Here is a 21,100-nt window from a genome sequence, read left to right on the forward strand (position 1 = left end):
ACGCTGGACTAGTCGTAGCAATACCTGGGTTCCATGTTCAATGTCTGAGACAGTGAGTCCGGGGCGCCGAATTCGGTTGCAAAACTTGTGAATGTATCCGAAAACGCGTTGCAAAGAAGCAAAGGAATTCGCATACTTGGAATCAGCAATAATGTCCATTTAGGGCGATTTAACCAGAAGAGCCTTCCGACGAAGTTCAAGGGCTGGCTTTTCAGGTAGCACAGTGGGTGGCCAGTCATCTAAGGAGCCGCAAAGAAATGGAGGACCATGAGCCCAAAGAGGTGACTCATTCAGCTCAGTCGGATGAGCCCCTCGAGACAGAATGTCGGCTGGGTTTAAAGCTGTGGGAACATAGCGCCATTCCATTTTTTCGGTCATTTCCTGAATAGTTGACGAAGGCTCGTCCCGAATCCAAGAGAGCGCAACGGCAGAATCACACCAACAGTAACACCTTCCCTTGAAGACATTCATTCCAGCTATCTCAGATATGAGCCTAGCCAGCAACTCCACTCCACAAAGCTCCAACTTTGGTACTGTAAGTGTCTTCAAAGGAGCCACACGAGATTTGGCACAAAGTAAGTGACTGCTGGAATGCTGACCCTTGGACACGACATAAATGCATGCACCATAAGCCTCGATGCTGGCATCGCAAAATCCGTGAATTTCCAGCGTAGAGTCTGGAAGGAGTACAAGCCGAGGAAAATCAAGTCGACGAATCTGACCAAAACTGGTGCATATTTCCTGCCACTCGGTGTTCAGTGCGACTGGAAGGCTTTCATCCCAGGACAACTTCTCTTGGCACAAACGCTGGAGAAAGATTTTGGATTTAGTAATTACGGGACCAGCTAGTCCGAGAAGATCGTAGAATCGCGCTATGGATGACAAAACAGAGCGCCTGCAGGAATTCAAAGAAGATTGAAGGGCCGAGAACGAAAATAATAGTAGATCAGAAACCGGATCCCACGCAAGTCCTAAAGTTTTAGTCACATGGCTGCCATCGTCGAACTTCAAAAATGTTTCCTTGTCCTCTTCCGGAACTCCATCCAGCACAGCAGGGACGTTCGAACACCATTTCCTCAATCTGAACTGACCTCTAGACAAAATTCTAGTAGTTTGCTCCCGAATTCGGATAGCCTCTTCCTGAGAGCTGGCTCCAGATATCGAGTCATCCACGTAGAAGTCACGGCGAAGGATTTCAGCTCCAACTGGAAACGCCATCGGCTCGTCCATTGCCAACTGATGCATCGCTCGCACAGATAAATAGGAGGCAGGCTTCGTCCCATAAGTAACGGTGTCCAATTGAAACACACGCAAGTCTTCTTCCCTTGAATTTCTCCACAGAATACACTGCAAGTTGCTATCCTCGGTCGAGACTCTTACACAACGATACATCTTACAGATATCTCCCGTAATCGCAACGGCGTATGACCGAAATCGAGCAAGAATATGAAACAGTTTGGGTTGGATTACGGGACCAGCCATTAAAACGTCGTTCAGGGAATATCCAGATGAGGTTGAAGCGGATCCATCAAAAACGACGCTAAGCTTGGTCGTAAAACTATATTCCTTTATGACGCAATGGTGAGGCAAAAAATATCGGCAGTTGCTGATTGACTGGATAGGAACCTGAGACATATGGCCTAAATCAAGGTACTCCTTTATAAATGCTGCATACTGAGATTCAACATCAGGGCGACGATCTAACTTTCTCTCAAGGGTCAGGAATCTACGAAGCGCTTGATTGTAAGATTCTCCAAGGAGATCCAAATTATATTTTACTGGCAGCCGAACACAATAATCGCCTTTATGTAGTCGACGGAAATGCTGCACAAAGTGTGCTCCACAATCTAGCTCTTCTTTGGTAGACTTTATTATTGGTTCGATGCAATTTTCTACCTCCCAAAACCTCCGAAGAAGCACCTCAAGCCGATCCTCTGGACTATTATCCTCAGCAGCTACGGCCCGAGCGCGAGAGACCATCAACGAGGAACCTTTTAAACGCGAACAACCTCCAGACACGACCCATCCCAAGCGCGTTTTCTGAATTGAAGGCAATCCGGACAGTAGCTTGACCTGACCAACACACAGATCGACGCGCTGCGGCTTATAAAACTCCGGATCAGCTAGTGGTATGTTAGATGGAATGTTCCAGTTTTGAGTGTCAATTCCAAAGCTTGGCTGTCGATCGGTTATGCTAGAGGCTACAATGGCATTGATGAGAGTTGAGTAATCCGATGAGCGAGAGTGCAGGCTAACGTTGACCGAAAATCCATTACCGAGACTGCAGTCGATGATTTCATTTTTCGAAGCTGAAGCTGATTCGCGAAACGAGAGTTATTAGATGCAACTGGGAGCCGGAATCCAGCAACGCTCGGCAGGGAACGCTCCGGAACGATTTTTGACTAAGACCGTGGCCGTGGCAAGTAGAACAACACCATTTCTGAGATCTTGGGCAATAAGGGCAGACGAGGTAGCCGCTGAAGTAGAGGGCTCAGTGGTATGCTCAGACGGCGTAGACTCAGACAGCGCAGACTGAGATGGAGTATACGGCGCTGATTTCCCTTGGACTGCGGATTCTTCAGGGCTACCAAAATGAAGGAGGGTATGGTGTCTACCCCCGCAGGTACGACAGTTGCTCGAGGTGCACTGAAGTAATCGATGCCCTGTTCTGAGACAATTTATACACAACGAAAGCCGCTTGGCTTCTTTATGGCGATTTGTGGGGGACAGCGCTTTAAACTTCTGACAGTGCTGGACCTCGTGAGCACCATCGTTGCACAGCGCGCAGCGTGCTACGGTTTGGTTCGTTGTAACCAATGTGGACCTAGAATTATTAAGCTTTCTACTTCTGCCCACCTGATTGCTCAACGCATAGCTTGCCATAGAAAAGTCCATCGTCTCCAATGATCTGCATCGCTGCTCCAAGAACGAGGCCATAGATTCCCACGACGGAATTAAGTTTGCGAATGCGGGGTCGTTGAATCGTTCCTCCCACTTCTCTTGGCTCGCTGGATCCAGTTTTCAGAGAAGCTGTATGACGATGCATCCTGCGATCTGCTCAGTAGTGCCCAAACCCTGCAGCGCACGCATATGAGAATTAAATCTGTCCGAAAGTTCCCGAAGCATGACCACTGACCCAGGTTCCACAGCCTGGAGCGCCAAGATCTCATTGATGTGTGCCTGAAAGACAAATCGCCGATTATTGAATCTGTTTTCCAACAAATCTAATGCCACAGCATAATTGCCATCTGAGATTTCCAGCGACCGAACAGTCTCCAATGCCGAAACCCGCAGACAGGAACGCAAATGCTGGAGCTTTTCTATGTTTGTTAAGTCCGGATGGCTGTCGATGATGGTGGCAAACATTGAATAAAAGTCCGTCCAGTTCGCATACCCGCCGCTAAACGTCGGCAATTGTATAGGAGGCAGGGATGGTACTTGTCTACGGTGAGGTAGAAATTGCGAGCCGGCAAACTCAACCGTAGTGTTTCCTCCAGCCAAGGTAGAATGAAACGGCATGCGGCCGCTACTCTTAGCCATTTCCCTCATAATCGCCGCCTTCAGCGAGCTGGCAAGTGACTCAAAAATGCCACACAAACCACTGTAAATTTCGCTTTGATCCAATTCCTCAAGCTCGCCGTGAAACATCTCAAACTTGCCGATCAACTTCTCGACTTGCTCTTGCTTTACCACGAGCATGTAGTAGTCATAGTCCGACGACTATCAGATCGGGGAAATCCATACTAGCCGAAATATTAGAGGAGACACACGTACAAGAACCAGTACTGAGAACAGCACTAGCAAGGATAGAAAATATGCAAAATTCCCGGCCCCTGACTTACGTGCCGTTGGAGAGTCCAGAAGCCGACGAACTTACACCGAATCACTTTCTGCAGCAAAGGGCGACAGCCCTTTAGTCTTTAGTCGGTATTCAAAAAATAAACTCAAAATTAAATAAATTATAATTTTAAATTCATAGTAATGAAAAGAATAACAAGCGTTCTTTTATTATATAAATCAACTAAAGTTATTTTAAAATTTTTAAAACTATTCTCAATAGTTCATTTAAATGAGTAAAAAAAAAATGGAAATTGTAAAAATATGTGGTTTAAACTAAGGAATACGAATAAGCGTGGATGAATGTCGGGTATAAAACTTCAAAGATATCGCCTGATAGTCTAAAGATTATTCATTATCCGTAGATGCCCAACTGTTGTTTTTGGTGCATTGTTGAAAATGTATCTTCTCGGGATTTATTTTAAGACAGATTAGGAAATTGAATCTCATCGTCAACTTTCAAAGGTTTTTGACCAGGACGACGTTTTTCTTCAACTTTATTTGTTCCAACCATTTCAAAGCCATTGCCAGAAGCGGATACAGGTCGAGAGGCTCCGCGTTGTGGGCCACGGAAGCCCACTCTGCGTGCATCATTAAAATTATATTGAATATCAACAACGTGCTGAAGACGGCCGACTCGTTGAGGATACATCGATGGGTCGTATTCAAAATTATCTTCACTGTTTATTTCCCTTTTCTTGCTTAAAATAATCATATTTTTCCATTCAGAGTTATCAACGCCTTCCCCAGCCTTTCGCAAATTAAAATTAGGCTTGACACGTTTGTCTCTTAAGGCTTTCCATTCATCAAGCGTCATTTGCTTTGACTCATCCGCCTCCAGAGTGTTCACAGGGTCGGCCAATTGTTCAGTGCCAGAGTCGTCTTTGTCTTCAAGCAGTGGCAAGTCGCCCGTTTTAATATCCTCAATGTCTTGTTTTGGAGATCCCCGATTATGAGCACCAGCACCCTCGCGATTATCCACTGTCTTTATACCTAAAAAAAATTATAAAAAATTAATTTTGTCAATTAATAATTCATTTTTTAAACTCTTATCAAATGATCATTGAATAAATTTATATATCTTTAAAAACTCTTCCAAATAGGGAGGGAAAATAATCCTCCCGACGGCCAGGATGTTAAGTTTCGGCACTCTTCTCGCACCCTTTGAAATTCGGATACCACTGTTTCTCAACAGAAGTGTGCCGACTATATCATGCAAGTGCTCACAAATTGTGTGCTACTTCTAAATAGAATTTGAAAGAAGAGCGGCGAGCAAAATATTCAAGTTTGATTCTAGAGTCTTGAAGGCACTCGCTCTAGTGTCTCTGGACGCCGCCGTCAGTTTTACGATAATCGAAATATTTAACAAATATATTTCTTTGTTTTTGCGAGAAAAAAACCTTGCTAGTTGTCTTTTCCTTATCAAATTTTGTGTCTTCTTTCGCTTCTTAAATTTAGCGATTGGATAAAGTTGATTCAACTAAAATACACACATGATCATATTAATAGGTACACGCATCTACGTGAACTTTAACATAACAGAAAACGGTTTTATTCAATATTTTAAGCATCAAATTAGTTCTCACCTATTCATTAAGTACTTGTTTTCAATAATATAAACTTGATTATATTATAGGATAATGTTATACAAGAAAATATATCCATTTGTATTTCTAAGTCAATGTCAGGCTGCTCAAAATAAGAGGTACACAAAGGTTATAAAAACTGATTGTTAACTGATTATTAATTTTTTTGGGGCCTGATTAGGATCTACTACTTAATATCCGCTGTATCCACCTTAAATCGGCACTCATGCCTCTAGACTGTCAATCCCTCATCACGACTTCTGCAGGAGTTGTCGCGACGAGGAATAGGAGGAATCTCCCCTTCTCGGCTACCGCCTTAACCTAACCTAAACTTATAAGCGTCTATAGGTGTCTCATACCACAGTTTTTGGAACCCCCACCTATAATTTTTGATTATTTGAAAATGAAAGCTGCTTGGCCGCTTTAAAACGTCCTTTGTTTGGCCCTCAACAAATTTGGTCAAAACTTTGATGTGTGCTTTGGGTTGTATCGAACCGAAAACTTTCAACGTGTAGGTACACGGTATGGGAAATTTTAAAATACCTTTTTTTCTTATCAAGGATGATGCCAATGTTATTTTTATGAAAATAGAGTGCAATTTATTCTTAGATCGATTTTTGAGAAACATATATTTTGTAATATTTTTAATGCTGGAATTGGAATGCATGTTTCGTTAAGGGCGTATATTTTAACCAAAGTCAAACAATTTATTTTGGAATATGTTGTCATTTTATTATGCCAGACTAATAAGATTGAAAAATATACAAATTCATTGTATTTCTTAAAAGACGTTTCTTCATAGACTTTGCATTCCATACAACACCAACACCATGCTCGCTTTTAAGTAAAGGGAAATTAGGATTAATAGTAGGGTGGTAGTTGTTTTTAAGTTCAGGTGTCAAAAATTTTTTGAAATAGGGCGATATGAATGCAAAATGCAAAGACGTCAAATGTCACTTATCGCGGAAAACGAATACGATGATTTCCACATAACGACACCCATCTTGGCGATACGATTTTCGAAAATCGAGTATGTAAGGCTATTATTAATAATTCTGCGCTCACGGTGTTCAAGTTACCTTTAAAATTTATGGTTACCACAAAAGTGTGCGAGTGCACGGGCCAAACAATTCAAATGCAATTGATACGGTAATATTAATCCAGCGCTCAAATTTCTGATGTCTAGGCGTCAATGAAGACGGTCAGAAAGGCTATATCGACACGACTATGCTTCAAACATTAAACACTAGGTCGATGATTAGAATTTCATCCCGGATTTACTGGAAATAGGCAGTCCCCATCCAAAATTTTTTCAAACCCAAATTCCATTCTAAGTAAATCCTCTAGAAACTAAACAAATCTCTGTATTTTCTAATCCTCAATCCCAAGGTACGAACGGTTAAAATGTAACAATATTTATATATTGCAAATAGAAGTCTAGAAGGGAAAATAATTTGCAAATTATAGAACTGTCCCTTGAGAAGTCCCATTCAAAGTTATATTTGATATATTTTTAATCTTTGAAATTATATAGATCGAATACAATCATACTTTAAATATGATATTTCATTAGAAACGATAGAAAAACTATGACAAATCGACAAATAGCTTAATTTGTATCTTTATCCCAGTCCCTCCCTCTCTCCCGTCTCCCTCACAGGACGAGAAATGGTGTGCGTGAGAGAGAGAGAGAATGAGTAGGCGCGTGAACGGAGTTGCGGAGCCCCTGCAATTTCATTTTTTCCCTCTGGCTATAATGATCTGATCCGATCCAGATTCGGCACAAGTCTCCGAGTCTCTGAAAATTTTTAATCAGACAGACAGACATAACTATATCGACTCGGGTGTTGACGCTGTTCAATAATATACATACTTTATAAAGTCGGGAAGGCTTTCTTCTGGCTGCTACACACATCCACCAGAAAACTAATGTATCCATATACTCTCAAATATAGGTTATTTGTAGAACTTTAAATGAGTTTTTTATGAATGTATATAATAATATGATATTCTTGCTTAATACTTTAAACTCAACAGCAATTGGGCAACTTCCTTGCAATCAGTCTGGATAGTATGTTGCAGCCGTACTGACTTCGCCTTGAATTTACCTGTCTTCAACTGACATTGTACATATGTACGTATGTACATAGTATTGATCTGATTCTGTAACACTTGTCGCGAACTTACGTTTCTCTCTATCGTAGTATCATATTTTATACACTGTGCTTATACGCCAAAATCAAACGAAATCGAAAGGGAACGTTGTGAGTTGCTGCTGCGACCGCAACTCTACATTTATACCCGATACATAGTCACTATGGCTACATTGAGCGACAAAAAGTGTTTGCGAGAGAGACAGAAAATCAGTCTGAACGGCAGTCTGAATCAGGCAAAGCCGAGAGACAAAGCGAGAAAAATTAAATTGTTTTCTTTATTCTGGGTATACTAATGATACGATCTGGTTCAGATTCAGCCGTCTGAAATATATAATCATTCTCTTCGATTCTGCGTTTTTGGTTTTCTCGTATTGTAGATGCCACAGATGTTCGTCCTTGGTGAGGGCAGAAGGACAGACCGGGCTCAATTGACTCGGCTGATCAAGAATATATATACCTTATGGGGTCGGAAACTCTTCCTTCTGGACGTTACACACATCCATTTTCACCACAAATCTAATATACCCTTATACTCATTTTGAGTATCGGGTATAATGACCGAAACCATTTTTTTTGTTAGAATGTTTTTGACCGCCGAAATCGGATTTCAATCCCCACGAAGCCTCAGATATTACTTTTAAATATACAAAACGGCACAATGTATTTTTACCAACCAATGTTACAGATGTATACATGAGCGGCAGCGAAGCAGCACAACAATATCTTATGAACTGCGCATTGGACACTGCCGGCCATTTTCTCAGAGGGTACTATTTAACTTCAGAGTGACAAAGTGGATTCAAAAATTGATTTGAACACTTACAGTATGTCAAGAAACTCTTTACACACTGAAAATAAATTAAATTTTTTGACTTTGGATAAGAAAATAATGGCCTTTGGTTTAAATTTATCAAATTTTTTAAATTCATAACCATTCAGGGATTAATTATAAAGTAGTTAGTGAAAAAAAAATAACAAAACTATAAATAAGTAAATTACAAAACAACAAAAACAATGATTACTAATTTTTGACACTGTCAAGAAACTCTTTACACATTTCGTTTTCGAGCTCTGTTTTGATCTCGTTCTTAGAAAAAACGGGACTTTACTGTAATCTATGCTTTTGGCGTTGCTCAGTGATGCTCTATTTTTGCATTGACTTTGATTTGGTTGCGAAATTTTGACCAGTGCACATCTACAGACTAACTTTCTGAAATTTTTAAAATGCCTGGCAAAAGACTCAGCTTTGACGTTGTCCAGTTGATTTACTATAATCACCAGTTGGGCAAATCTGTTGCAGACATGGTAGACATGTTTTCAGTATCAAGGAAAACAATTTACAATGTCCTAAGTCGCGCGAAGAACGAAGGGAGACTGGAAACCAAATCTGGAGGTGGCCGTAAAAGGAAGATAGACAAACGGGCAGACCGCATAATCAGAATCCGCAAATATCGGTCAGGACTCTGGCTAGGAACTTGACGAAGAACTTGACTTGGTTGTTTCACACGAAACAGTACGCCAGGTTATTCTACGCCATAAATACTCTTCCAGAGTGGCACGAAAAAAACCGCTGCTTTCGTCGGTCAATGTGGAAAAGCGCTCCACTTTCGCTGTTAACATGATCAGTAAGCCGGCAGAGTATTGGGATGACCCCATATTTTGCGACGAAACAAAAATGATGCTATATTACAATGATGGTCCACCCAGAGTATGGCGCAAGCCGTTAACAGCTTTAGATAACCGAAACATCATTCCGACTGTAAAGTTTGGAAAACTTTCGGTTATGATTTGGGGGTGCATCTCTAGCCGAGGAGTGGGAAATATTGAATTTATTGAGAACACAATGGATGCCAAACAGTACCTCCAAATTTAAAAAACAAATTTAAAAAGCAGTGCGGAGAAATTTGGTCTCATTACGGACAATAGGGCCAAATTTAAGTTTTATCAAGACAATGATCCCAAACATAAAGAGTCCAATGTGAGAGCTTGGCTGCTTTACAACTGTGGAAAAGTTATTGATACACCACCCCAGAGTCCCGATCTTAACCCCATTGAAAATTTGTGGGCCTATTTGAAGAAGAAAGTGGGAAAAAGACAGCCCAAAAACCGCAATCAGCTCAAAGAATTCATATTGGAAGAGTGGCAAAAGATTCCCTTTGAGTATGACCTACAAAAATTGATAAATTCGATGAAAAACGGCTCCAGCATGTAGTCAATGCTAAGGGTGGACATACCAAATATTAAAATAAGTTAAATATATTAAATAATTACGAAGAATTTTGAATTTAAAAAATGAAAATATTTTGTGTAAAGACTTTCTTGACAGTGTCAAAAATGAGTAATCATTGTTTTTGTTGTTTTGTAATTTACTTATTTATAGTTTTGTTATTTTTTTTCACTAACTACTTTATAATTAATCCCTGAATGGTTATGAATTAAAAAATTTTGATAAATTTGAACCAAAGGCCATTATTTTCTTATCCAAAGTCAAAAAATTTAATTTATTTTCAGTGTGTAAAGAATTTCTTGACATACTGTATGTACATATGTAAGAACTCGAGTTTCTTTGAGAATATTTAAAAAACTTTAAACAAATTTAATAACTTTCTATTATTTTAGCGTTATTCTCGTAATACAAGAGGCAGCCGTCGCACACGCAATTTGGAATGTTGATCAGAAAAATCATAGCAATGAGAATAATTGTTTTGCTATCAGAATATTTGTTCGACCTACAAGTAAATACCGAGATTAAAGTTTAAAAAAACGACTTTTAGAGACAATCAAACATTAGGACAACATTTCGAAAATTCGAAATTAGTTTTCTGTAAGTCAAAAAAAACAAATTTTTAGATTTCGTGCAAATAAATAAAAACTAATAGCTACATACATACATATAAACATTAAAAAAAATGTATTTACCGGTTTTGCCGGATCCTGACTGACGATCAAATTCACGCTTTCCATATTTTTCTCCGTTACCGAAACGTTGTTGTCCTCTATTATCACGATCCTTAAATTGACGTTGGGGAATATCGTTGCCAAAATCTACTCCACCAAAACGATTATTTTCATTCGAGCGAATGTGCACAATGTTTTTAGCATCACTTAATCCTTTATTTTCCTTTTTGGTAACATTTCCTACGACTCGTTTTACAATTTTTTCTGTTTTACCAAGATTGTTATGTTTTCCAGTCATTGGCTTATTTTCCTTTTCCGGTTTATTTAAGACTGTTTTTTTAATCTGTTTCTTATTGCTAAGGCCGACATTCATTTTTATAGAGATAGCTGTTGCGACATCCTCGTCATACGTTGACAATAGTTCATAACGATTATATCCTGAATTGTCCATATTTTAAAAAGATTTCCAAAATGCAGTCTACTCTAATGATGGCGATAATATTTTAAGATTTAATACTTTGCTTCATTTCCTCCTACAGGGATACTTACAGAAATTCACTAAAGCGAATTAAAAATACTTTCGAAAATGCAATATTAGTATTAATAAGAAATTAGCCAATATATTAATCGTTCCAATTCAAGGAAGAAACAGATAGTAAATTCCATAGATATATATGTACATATATTAAATTAATGGTACTCCTGCAGTACCAACAAAAAATTCCGATATTGATATAAATGAAAATTGTATAAGAGAATATTGTCTTTGTTGCTTCATATTGAATAAATTAGATTGTATTATCAATTTCGTATTATTTTACTAAATTCACTTCAAAAATGCATCCAATTCTCTTAGTTATGGTGTGGAAAAATTGTCTTGCTTCGGCAGTACGTAAAATAACCTTTTTTCTCAATAGTTAGGCATGGTGCTTCGTTTGTAAAAATCTGACGGTAGTTGAGTGTCGCCTTAATTATCCTAATTAAATTGAAACAAAGAATTTAAAATGCGATTGTACAAGATAAAGTTTTATGTAATCCTTAAAGGCGTGAAAACTCCATAAATATAAAAGAATTTAAAATGCGATTGTACAAGATAAAGTTTTATGTAATCCTTAAAGGCGTGAAAATTCCATAAATATAAATCAAAACGCTTTTGACTGTAATCAAACCATTTTCAGTAAATACGACTAAGGACTATGGAGTAAACTTGTTAATATCCAATGTAACTGATCCAATTTCGATACTACTTTCAACTTTTACGGGAATGCCCTTAGTGCATGTATGCTAAAATAAAATATATCGCTTTTAGTCCATCCCTTAATATTAGACAATTATTTGGAATTTGTGAAGTCAAATGTGACAATTGTTTTTTTGATGCCCTACCATCGAAATTTTCTGTCCATGTTTGGCCTAATACAAGATATAAATTTAAGTAAATCCACTTTTTACTCATCACCATAAAGAAAATAGAAACTCTTCAATATATGCGTGTATTAAACACAAGTAATATAAAATTGGCGTAGGTTTGGACGTTGGAAACGGAGGCAGTGTTTGCTCTAAGCAATCTCACAGTAAAATTCATTCGCCGGTAAGTTTGAAATACTAAGAATTATTAGAACTAGACAAATTTGTAATTTTGGTCTATAAAATACGTAATATGAGTGCGTATGAATTTGAAACATTACGTTTACTATATGTCTAGAGATAATCAAAAATCAATAGTTATTTCGTGAATATGTTTTCAAATGGTATTTATTGCCCAGTTTTATTTTTGTGCCCTCATTTTTTGTTTCTCATGATACTGCTTTGACCACAAACATCTGTCCGATTTAGAGTCGTAATAACATATTTCAAACAAATTGACGGTGATTATGTCTTTACTTTTTCGGTTGCTATGCTGCTGGTTATATTTTATGGACAAATATTGAAGGTGTTTGTACGTTTAAAAACCATTGCTTTTAATAATTTTGAAGGTTGCCTGAGGTTGTATTTTCTTGAGTATTTAATAAACATAGGAATGTGCATATGTATAGGTCTAAAGTTTTGTTCTCACTCACAGAACTATACTTCTTACCGATCGCTTCTATGGCAGCTATGTTTAACAGTCTTATCCGGCCGATGATATACCTGGTAGGCCAAGATAGATCAAAATTGTTCGTACATATGAATGTACATAGTTACATACATACATAAACACGCAAATGGATATGGCTAGATCGATTCGGCTTACCATGGTGATAAGGAATAAAACGACATATAGTGGCCGAAAAAAAGTCTACGAAGCCCCCATTTCTATCTGGCGAGACCAAGAACACGATTCGATAAATGGATGAAACGATGTGTTTATTTTTATATGACTGTAGTCAATGTCTTGTCTATAAAAATGAGTTTTGGATCGTGAACTGCAAAGCTTTCTATCTAATAGTGGTAAAGCATTCCACAGAATTCTGACCAAAAATGGTCTAGATATTGCTAACTTGAATCTTTTCCGAATACCCTTTTTAAAGAAGCCAATAAGTTGTTTTTATCTCCTCTTTGGTATCTGAAGATGTGTGAAACGTATTCATGTAGTCTAGCGTTAGTTGGGATACAAACTAAATAGAAATTTGTTTCATTTGATCCTTTCATTTGACCCAGATTGGAAAATGAATATGTTGATTTGAGTGGCAGGTCAAAGCGCTATTGTTGGATGTTTGCCATGGTGACGGCACACGTTTCCCGGTGGAAGAAGTTGTCATATGTTTGACTCGGGTCAAGAATATGTGTGGAAAATGTTTATTTACCAGAAAGTAATGATTGCTCTGGAGACCAAAACCAATCCAAATGTTGATCATTTTTTGCAGAGTTGATTATCTGAATTCTAAGATGCATACAAAATATTTGTACAAAGACGGAGGTAGTTCAGCTTTCGCAATATATAAAGTGCCAGATCACTTCGTTAGTGAACCATGATGCAAAAGACCAGCGAACAAAGTCTGATAATACGGTGATGCGAATGGACGTTCTTCTACTGGTCTAGTCGGCAACAGCGTTAAATTCCCCAATTCCTCCTTGTTTTTTTTTACAGCTGTTTCCTATTTTTTCTATTCTCAGACTAACATTGGCAGTTTTATCTCGTCAAAGGGCGAACACTGCACGACGAAGAGTGTGTGAGAGAGAGACAGAGAATAAGTAAGCACGTGGAATGCGTTGCGTAGCCACTGCAATTAAATTTGTTCCTTCTGTCTAACAAACTTGATCCACTGTGATGTCACAGAAGCCCACACACAAAATTTTGTTGTTCTAGCTCTTATAGTCTCTTATATCCACTTCATTTTCTCTTGCAGCTTGTTTTTTATGTCTAACTGCGCAGATATACATATGTATTTTAGGCTTTTTCCGTTTGGTAAACTTAGTATTAGTATTAATTACTTACCTGTCAGTAACAATCACATGTTTTTGGCGTTTTGACTGTTATGTGTTCACCCAGATGGAGGCGATTCCGAGATATTTCGGGAGTGTTTGGCGATAAAAAATAAAATGGCTAGTGCGTATAAATAAGGTGAAATCCGAAGTCGCATCCGACATAGTAAAGATAGCAGTACGAGCTTCGTTCAGTCCGTTTAGGGCAAGCGTTCAAGCAGGGCTCTAACAGTTAGTTTAGCACAGATGCGTCTTTTGGGTTATTGGGTAAGACGTTATTAAAACAACTGTTATGTGTTTTGATGCCAATATGGGAAGCAAGAAATCAACAAAATTATTAAAAAAATGTTATCTCAATTTTATAATCGGTTTCGGAATGGAGCTGTGCGAATTCTTTTAGGTTTTCTGCTATTTCATTGTATGTTTGTGAGTTCTTCGGCGGAACATGAAAACTATCCTTGTTTTCATCCCATAAATCTTGCAATGCGTGTTTTCCCCTTACAGGTATCCACAAAAATGTTTAAAAGGTTATATGCATCTATACCTCCATTTCTACCCGCGAGAATAGATGTTATTGTTGTTTCTAGTGGTGACAGTTCACATGATAGGCAGAAAAAAAACATACGCATTAAGAAAAACAAATTAACGCAACTAAAACGTAAGAGTAACTTACGTTTTGCCACCACTGCTTACCGCCCTATACTCATAATACATATGTGAAACACCTGCGTTTTCGGCACTATGCATCAACTCAAACCTAGTGTAAAAAGGCAATTAAAAAACACTTGTCTTAAAATTGAATGCCAGGCGCTTGGCCATACAGTGGTATTTTATATGCTATAAATTAACTTAGTTTGATTTGTAAAGCTGAGCGTGTTGGCGAGTCCACCAACCATCAAAACCAATTGATGGTTGTCTCTAAACCAATGCTTTCAAATAAGTCTCAAGCCATTTTTGCAACGAGTACTGCTCCCTGAAAAAAAACGAGAGGAACGTTGCGAGTCGCAGCTACGGCCTCGACTCTTTATTTATACCCGGTACTCAGTCAGTATGGCTCCCCTCGGCCAGAGGGCGTATACTGCACGATAAGAGTGTGTGTGAAAGAGAGGGAATGAGTAAACGCGTGGAAGGCGTTGTGTAGTCACTGCAGTTTCATTTGTTCCTTCCAGATATAATAATGATCATATCCAGATTTGGCAATCTGTTAGATACGGTCATTTTTTATAATTCCGGGTGTTAAGCTTTCTCTTATCTTCAAAATTGTGGATGCCACAGATTTTCGTCCTTTGTGGGGGCGGAGGTGGTTACACTTGTAACAGTGTAATATCACATGAGTCTGGATACAAAATGTTGTTGCTCTAGCTCTTATAGATTTTGAGATCTAGGCGCTCATCCGGACGGATGGACAGACAGAGATGGCTTAATTGACTCGGCTATTGATGGTGCGCAAGAATATATTTACTTTAGGGATCTGAAGCGCTTGCTTTTGGGTGTTACATACATCCACTTTAAAAACAAATCTAATATATATCTAATATACCATATACTTGTTCTGAGTATCGGGTATAAAAACCAAGCACAGCCCGTCTCTCGCTGACCCGAACACTCTTTACTCTTTGCTTGTGTTATTGGTTTGAGCCGAGCACACGAATCGGTCTCACAATGACAAATAACGGGAAAAAAAATTATGTAAGCTTACCAAAAGAAAAAAACGGTCTGAAAATGAGCAAAGCACAAAAAGGTCGTTTATGTTCGTTGTGTTGCTTTGTGCGAGAGAGATAGAGAGACAAAACTAGAGAGAAATAGCCTATATCATGATCACACTATATCTTGATATATATCTAAGTTCTCGTAGTGGCCAAAGTCAAAATATCAAAGCCATCAGTTATTCGCTCATTTTAAATGTTATTTGACTACTTCATACCCTGTTTAATTAAGACAAATCTTATAAGAAGCGAAAATGATGAAAGGTACATTACGAGTACTCTTAAAAATCGCAAGTAGTAGTTACAGATTTTTTTGTTACTGAAATATTTATTCTATATTAAATAAATAGATTTATGAACCGAATGAAATATTAATATATAGAAGTTTAAGATTGGTTTTTTATTGTTTAAATTTGATATAAAAGTATTTTTTCCTTCAATTTTATAGCAACTCAATAACTGAAATCTAAACTGAAGTTAATATCAATAGATACAAATAAAAAAAAAACTTGAAAAAAATTTCAACCTTGCTTTGAGCCACATGCAGAAGATCACTTTGTGGTGAAGATGAATACCAATAACATTCGAACACATAAGCCCATCGATGGGGCAAAATTTCTGGAGATGTTGTCAACCATATCATTGGAAGAAGTATTGATTTTTGAGTTTCGGCGAAGTACAACTGATAAATGGGAAGTCATGGTAGTATGTCCGAACCCATTAAAGAAGATGTATCTCTGCAATATTTGCAAAGTTGTTCAGTACGGGGACAAAAATTTATTCAGTCATCTGTGTGGTAAAAAGCACAACTTACTCCTGACCAGCATAAAACAACTCCAAATACGCAATCGATTTTCTACTCAACAGAAATCAAGCTCTCCGAAATCACTGAATGCAGCAAGCGTCATCGTAAATAACACAGGAAGTGGTAAAGGCTATTCTGCTGCAAACAAAAATCTTCCGACTCGAAACCCTGGCACCCCCACTACTATTAGTCAAAAAATGGCAACAGCGACAGTAAAACCCCAATCTTTTCCAAAAAAAGCCAGTTCCAGCGCGCGGACTTATTCACAACAACCCGGTCCAAATGAAGAATTAATAAAAATCCCGAGCAATGGCTCTAAAAATTATGCAAACGCCAGAAGTATTCCATGCGAAAATGAAGACCGTACGGATTCGTCCAAAGAAATAAAATCTAAAACAAGTCTAGTTATAAATGACAATCAAAAAAAAAAAAATGATTCGGGAACGGTAGTAGATACTTTGATAAAAGTCACAACAGCAAACTCACCCGCGACTTCATTAAGCTCGACAATATTTTGTGATGGGCTGAAACATAAAAATAAGGTAGAAAATTCTGCACTCAAGTCCGTGTCCAAATCCATTTCTGAAGAACTACCACATTTTCAAGGGAGTGCTGAAGTCGAACCCTGTCCGAAAACCACGAGAATGGTGCAAAATATGGTGGTGTCCCAAAATAATCTGGATACACAAAATATAGTAAAAAATCCGTTATCTACGAAAATTTCATGTGTTCCGCTTGCAAAGCTTCTTAGTGCCGCCGAGTCTAACGAGAGAAGCAAGGGTAACAGCGATGTCATTATTATAGACGAGAAGGAACCCAACCAGAGTAATAAAAGAGAAAATGCAAACAATAATATCAGACAAGTTCAGAACACAAAACAATTCTTTTCGAACATTGAAAGAATTGGAAACAAAAACATTTTGGATAAGACTGATGAAATAATACCGGTTATAGGTGTCGCTTCTAGCGTTAACGAGTCAAAAACATCATCAGGGTCAAGTATTTTTACCTTTGAATCTAAGAAAAATCCAAATAAAATTGTGGGACTTGTAGGCGTCGAATACGTTGTAAAAGTAGTAAGAAATATAAACGATAAGAATGCGAGATATCAATGCAGCTTCTGTGACATTACTTCTGACGAGGCTGCGATGCATACACACCTACTTGGCTACAATCACCGTCTTAAATATTTTGAGAAGCATTTTCCTACGGCCATGCGACAGTACCGACAATATGTGTCGGAAGTTACAGAAAGTGATGTATGCAAAGTAATGATTCCCATTTTAGATAAACTGGCAATGGCTGTTGAGAAGTATTATGGTCGGGAATCTGCCTACCCTTGCTATGATAACTTTTATAAAACAAATCGTTTAGCCGTAGTTGCAAAAGTTTTTAATAGACGTCATTTTTCTGAAAAAACAGGACCGACGTTTACGCATGTCGTTGATCCGAAAGATGTCGAAAAACTATTGGAAAATACTCGTATAAAAAGTAACCAGCCAGTAAATGATGGAAGCTCCATTGTCAATTTATGTGAATCTCAAAACATAAATATATCTCAGGCTGTAAGCTATACAACTAACACCTATTTTAGCTACCCGAAGTTAGCTGAAGCACCTTTTACGGAGACCGTTGATGATGAAACACACAAGCGATTGGTTGAAAACTTTTTAAGAGATACCAGGAAATCTTCGGTCGCATCGAAACCGCCATTTCGAAATTTGAAGAGAGCTCGATCGCGGTCGCGCTCATCCGAACGATGGAAGAAACTGCCTAGCCCGGAATTGAAAAAGCAATACAATACAGAACGCAGATCATTATCACTGTCCCCGTTAAGAGATGGTGATATTTGGCAAGCGTACCGGCATATGGTTGATCAAAAAGTGCGCGAGTTGAACGTATCTTTTGAGGTGTACAAATCTGATCCGGAACAGCATCCTCTTTATCAAGTAGAGTGGCAAACCTTCTGGAAGCGACGCAAAGATGAACTTATAATGGCGGGAATTAACCATCGCTCTTATAATTTTCAAAATGAATGGATTATTTTCTTTAACGCGCGACTTGAAGAATTGTACAATCGCGATCTGGAGAATATTAAGCTAAAATGTAGAGATAGGTTGTGTTTGCCGCTGACAAATGACGAGTTAATGAATAAAAACTATCATGTTCGTACACCTGAGAGAATTAATATTAATATGGAGACAATGGGGACTCCGAAGAGCTCTCTGGGAAATCATGTTAATGATGACACCACAAATATTATTCACGTTCTTCGTCTTTTAACTGCACTAGAGGAATTTTTGGGAAGTTTGGGACCCTTTATTACAGAAATGTTAACCAAAGCATTACAGGCGCAGAAAGCTGATCCAGATAATATCCACAATCTATTGCTAACATCGGAGAATTGTGCCATATTAGAAACGACAAAAGAGAAATTTACAGGAATTTTAATTTCCAAAATATATGATCCTGCCAAGGAACGGGCCATTAAAAAAGCGATTAATGACACCGAAGCATTACTTAAAAACGTAGAGAAATCGATGAGGACTATCAATTCCAATTCAAAGGGTAACTCAGCTCATCAAATAACGAAAAAAATGGATAATCAAATGGGTAACAAAGATCTGTTTAATGTTCAAACGCCCATTGATAAGAGAGAACTAGCGGCAAAGCTAGCCTCTTCATTAATCTCTCAAGGCAAAACGTCGATAAACAGGGATGAACTTCAAAAAATCCTGCATGTGTATTCCCTGATTGAGAAAAAGAAACGTTTGGAAGAATTCGAGAACTTGGAAACTGGCCGAATGAACAATACAGCGGAGCCATTTCTACCAGATAATTTAAGTTATAACTCAAGTCATGATACCGTGTTGACGCAACGCTCTATAAGAAATTTTAATACAATGAATGATTGGAACAGTATGAATACTGGTCAAAACTCTTTTGCAAGTGCAGCTCACATGAATAATAAAAACTCTAACCCTCCTAACACCACCAACACATTTTCGTTTCGACATGGATTTGGATTGGACGGATACCAGAATAGTCAGTTTGACAGTGCTGCAGTAACGAGGAATCAGAGCAACAATATGCAAAAGTCTATGAACTTCTCTTCTATTTTCCCATGCGATCTAAATCAGAGGAATAACAGATAGTTTTAAAACGATAGTAATTAATAAACAAACCAGATTTTTCTAAACGAAGCTGATTTAAATCTATGCATTGTGGAAGTACTACTTAAACTACTTAATAATCAAAAACATGTTATGTATATAATGTAAATACAAATATTAAATGTAAAAAAAAAAAATGGTTTTTCACTTATGCAGGTGTGGCATAATATGTAAAAGCTTCATTTAAATAATAAAAACATATCTAAAGTACTACTAGTTGTTATGCTTACATATATTGGGATATATACAAAAATGCAGCTGTGCCACTTGCCACTGTTTTTGTTGATATAAAAGTTATTTTGTTAAATTTCGTGTTTCTCAGTAGTTACAGAAGACTTTCCCCCACTTGCCTAAAGGTCTCCTTTTTATTTTTATATGTTTTATATGTACTAGTATAGTATATATAGTACACAAACAACAAGTTTGTGGCTATTTAATGATCATTAAACCCAGGTTGAAGAAAGAAGAAAGTCTTTATTTTACCAGGTCAGAAAGCGGATGTTGCTAATTTGGCGCGTCTTTACAGTGAGACTCCCCCTGCTCGAAAGAGTCTGACAAAATGGAGCTGGGGCTTATACTCGATTCGACTAGAGTGTGCCCTACCGATATTCAATCGCCGCTGTAAATAGATCGATACATACAGATATATTTATAACCTGCATTTTCAAGACAAAGCTAATAGCAGATAACAGGTCAAATGAATTTACATGTAAACAACTGAATCAAAAAAGTGTTTATTGTCGTTACCTACAACGCAATATATTATAATTAATATATTAATTTATTATTATTATTATATATTAAGCGGTGTAATAGCTGTGACCACTAGGCCAGCAAGAAAGAGAGAGAGAGAGGTTTTTTGAAAAGGAATGCCCTTCAAGGCCTCCATGATATTTATCTTATTAATCTTTATCTTGTGAGCAAGTGTGAGATCCAGGGCCTCATTGCGGTTTGGATTGCGAAGGTTGGGTACACCGGTTTGATATTATGGCCTAACTAATCAGTATGAAACTGATAAGGTGCTCACACCGTGGCTCTCCATAATTAATCCGATGTCTTTGTTCAATCTGCGATGAGCGCTCGCAGAAGCACGTCCGTTGGAGGGTGTTGTTGGTCGTGACCCATACCATTCTTTCTTTGCTGGAATGCAGGTATGTACTTGTTTTACCTACAATTTTTGGCAAAAAGTTGAAAAATTGAAGTTTTTAGTTAAATGCGGTACAGTTGATCACAATGGCAGCAGCAGTGAAACGATTAATGTATACTGAGAAAAAAATATTCCGAATATGAATCAGATGTGCTCGTTGGTGAATCAACAAACCACCAATCCTAACAAATATGTATCGTTGTTCTTGTGCTAATGGTGTTGAGAGTAGCGGAATAAGACCATAACCGCCGACCGGTTATAGCTGACTTACTTACACATTCGTAAACAATGTCCTGGTGAGCGCGCCATTTGACTATTTTACTTGCACAACACGAAATGAAAGCTTAAGTAAACGAGCGAGAAGTTTGTCAGTCGCAGGTACGACCGCGA

The 21,100-nt window shown here is 38.0% G+C and overlaps 3 protein-coding genes and 1 long non-coding RNA gene across 6 annotated transcripts in view; 2 read left to right on the forward strand and 2 right to left on the reverse strand.

Moving 5' to 3' along the window:
• Positions 1 to 4,073: 4,073 nt before the first annotated feature.
• LOC108156664 (plasminogen activator inhibitor 1 RNA-binding protein) lies at positions 4,074 to 11,133 on the reverse strand. Of its 3 annotated transcripts, none has more exons than XM_017288281.2 (3): positions 11,027 to 11,133; positions 10,499 to 10,955; positions 4,074 to 4,830 (listed from the first exon to the last, which is right to left on the reverse strand). In XM_017288281.2, exons 2-3 carry the CDS (start codon positions 10,926 to 10,928, stop codon positions 4,259 to 4,261), a joined length of 1,002 nt encoding a protein of 333 aa, XP_017143770.1. In that variant the 5' UTR covers positions 10,929 to 10,955; positions 11,027 to 11,133; the 3' UTR covers positions 4,074 to 4,258. The 3 variants fall into 3 exon arrangements, with proteins under 3 accessions (XP_017143770.1, XP_017143769.1, XP_017143771.1); XM_017288280.2 differs by having other exon boundaries at positions 10,499 to 10,960; positions 11,027 to 11,132; XM_017288282.2 differs by lacking the exon at positions 4,074 to 4,830 and adding an exon at positions 10,103 to 10,401 and having other exon boundaries at positions 10,499 to 10,960; positions 11,027 to 11,132.
• Positions 9,264 to 9,957, reverse strand: LOC117187475. The gene is made up of 2 exons (XR_004472138.1): positions 9,814 to 9,957; positions 9,264 to 9,746 (listed from the first exon to the last, which is right to left on the reverse strand). It is a non-coding gene; the product is annotated as an uncharacterized LOC117187475 (long non-coding RNA).
• Positions 11,134 to 11,975: 842 nt separating the features above from the next.
• LOC117185772 lies at positions 11,976 to 19,589 on the forward strand. The gene is made up of 2 exons (XM_017285553.2): positions 11,976 to 12,065; positions 16,034 to 19,589. The coding sequence occupies exon 2, from the start codon at positions 16,153 to 16,155 to the stop codon at positions 19,543 to 19,545; it is 3,393 nt and encodes a 1,130-aa protein (XP_017141042.1). The 5' UTR covers positions 11,976 to 12,065; positions 16,034 to 16,152; the 3' UTR covers positions 19,546 to 19,589.
• The window catches only part of LOC108155005 (tubulin polyglutamylase TTLL5), a 35,625-nt gene continuing 26,505 nt past the window's right edge, over positions 11,981 to 21,100 (forward strand). Inside the window, exon 1 of the mRNA XM_017285554.2 lies at positions 11,981 to 12,065. The gene's annotated coding sequence lies outside the window, so the exon portion shown is untranslated. The remainder of the gene's footprint in view (positions 12,066 to 21,100) is intronic.

This window comes from Drosophila miranda, chromosome 2 (genome assembly GCF_003369915.1).
Source record: "Drosophila miranda strain MSH22 chromosome 2, D.miranda_PacBio2.1, whole genome shotgun sequence".
Lineage (NCBI taxonomy): Eukaryota > Metazoa > Arthropoda > Insecta > Diptera > Drosophilidae > Drosophila > Drosophila miranda.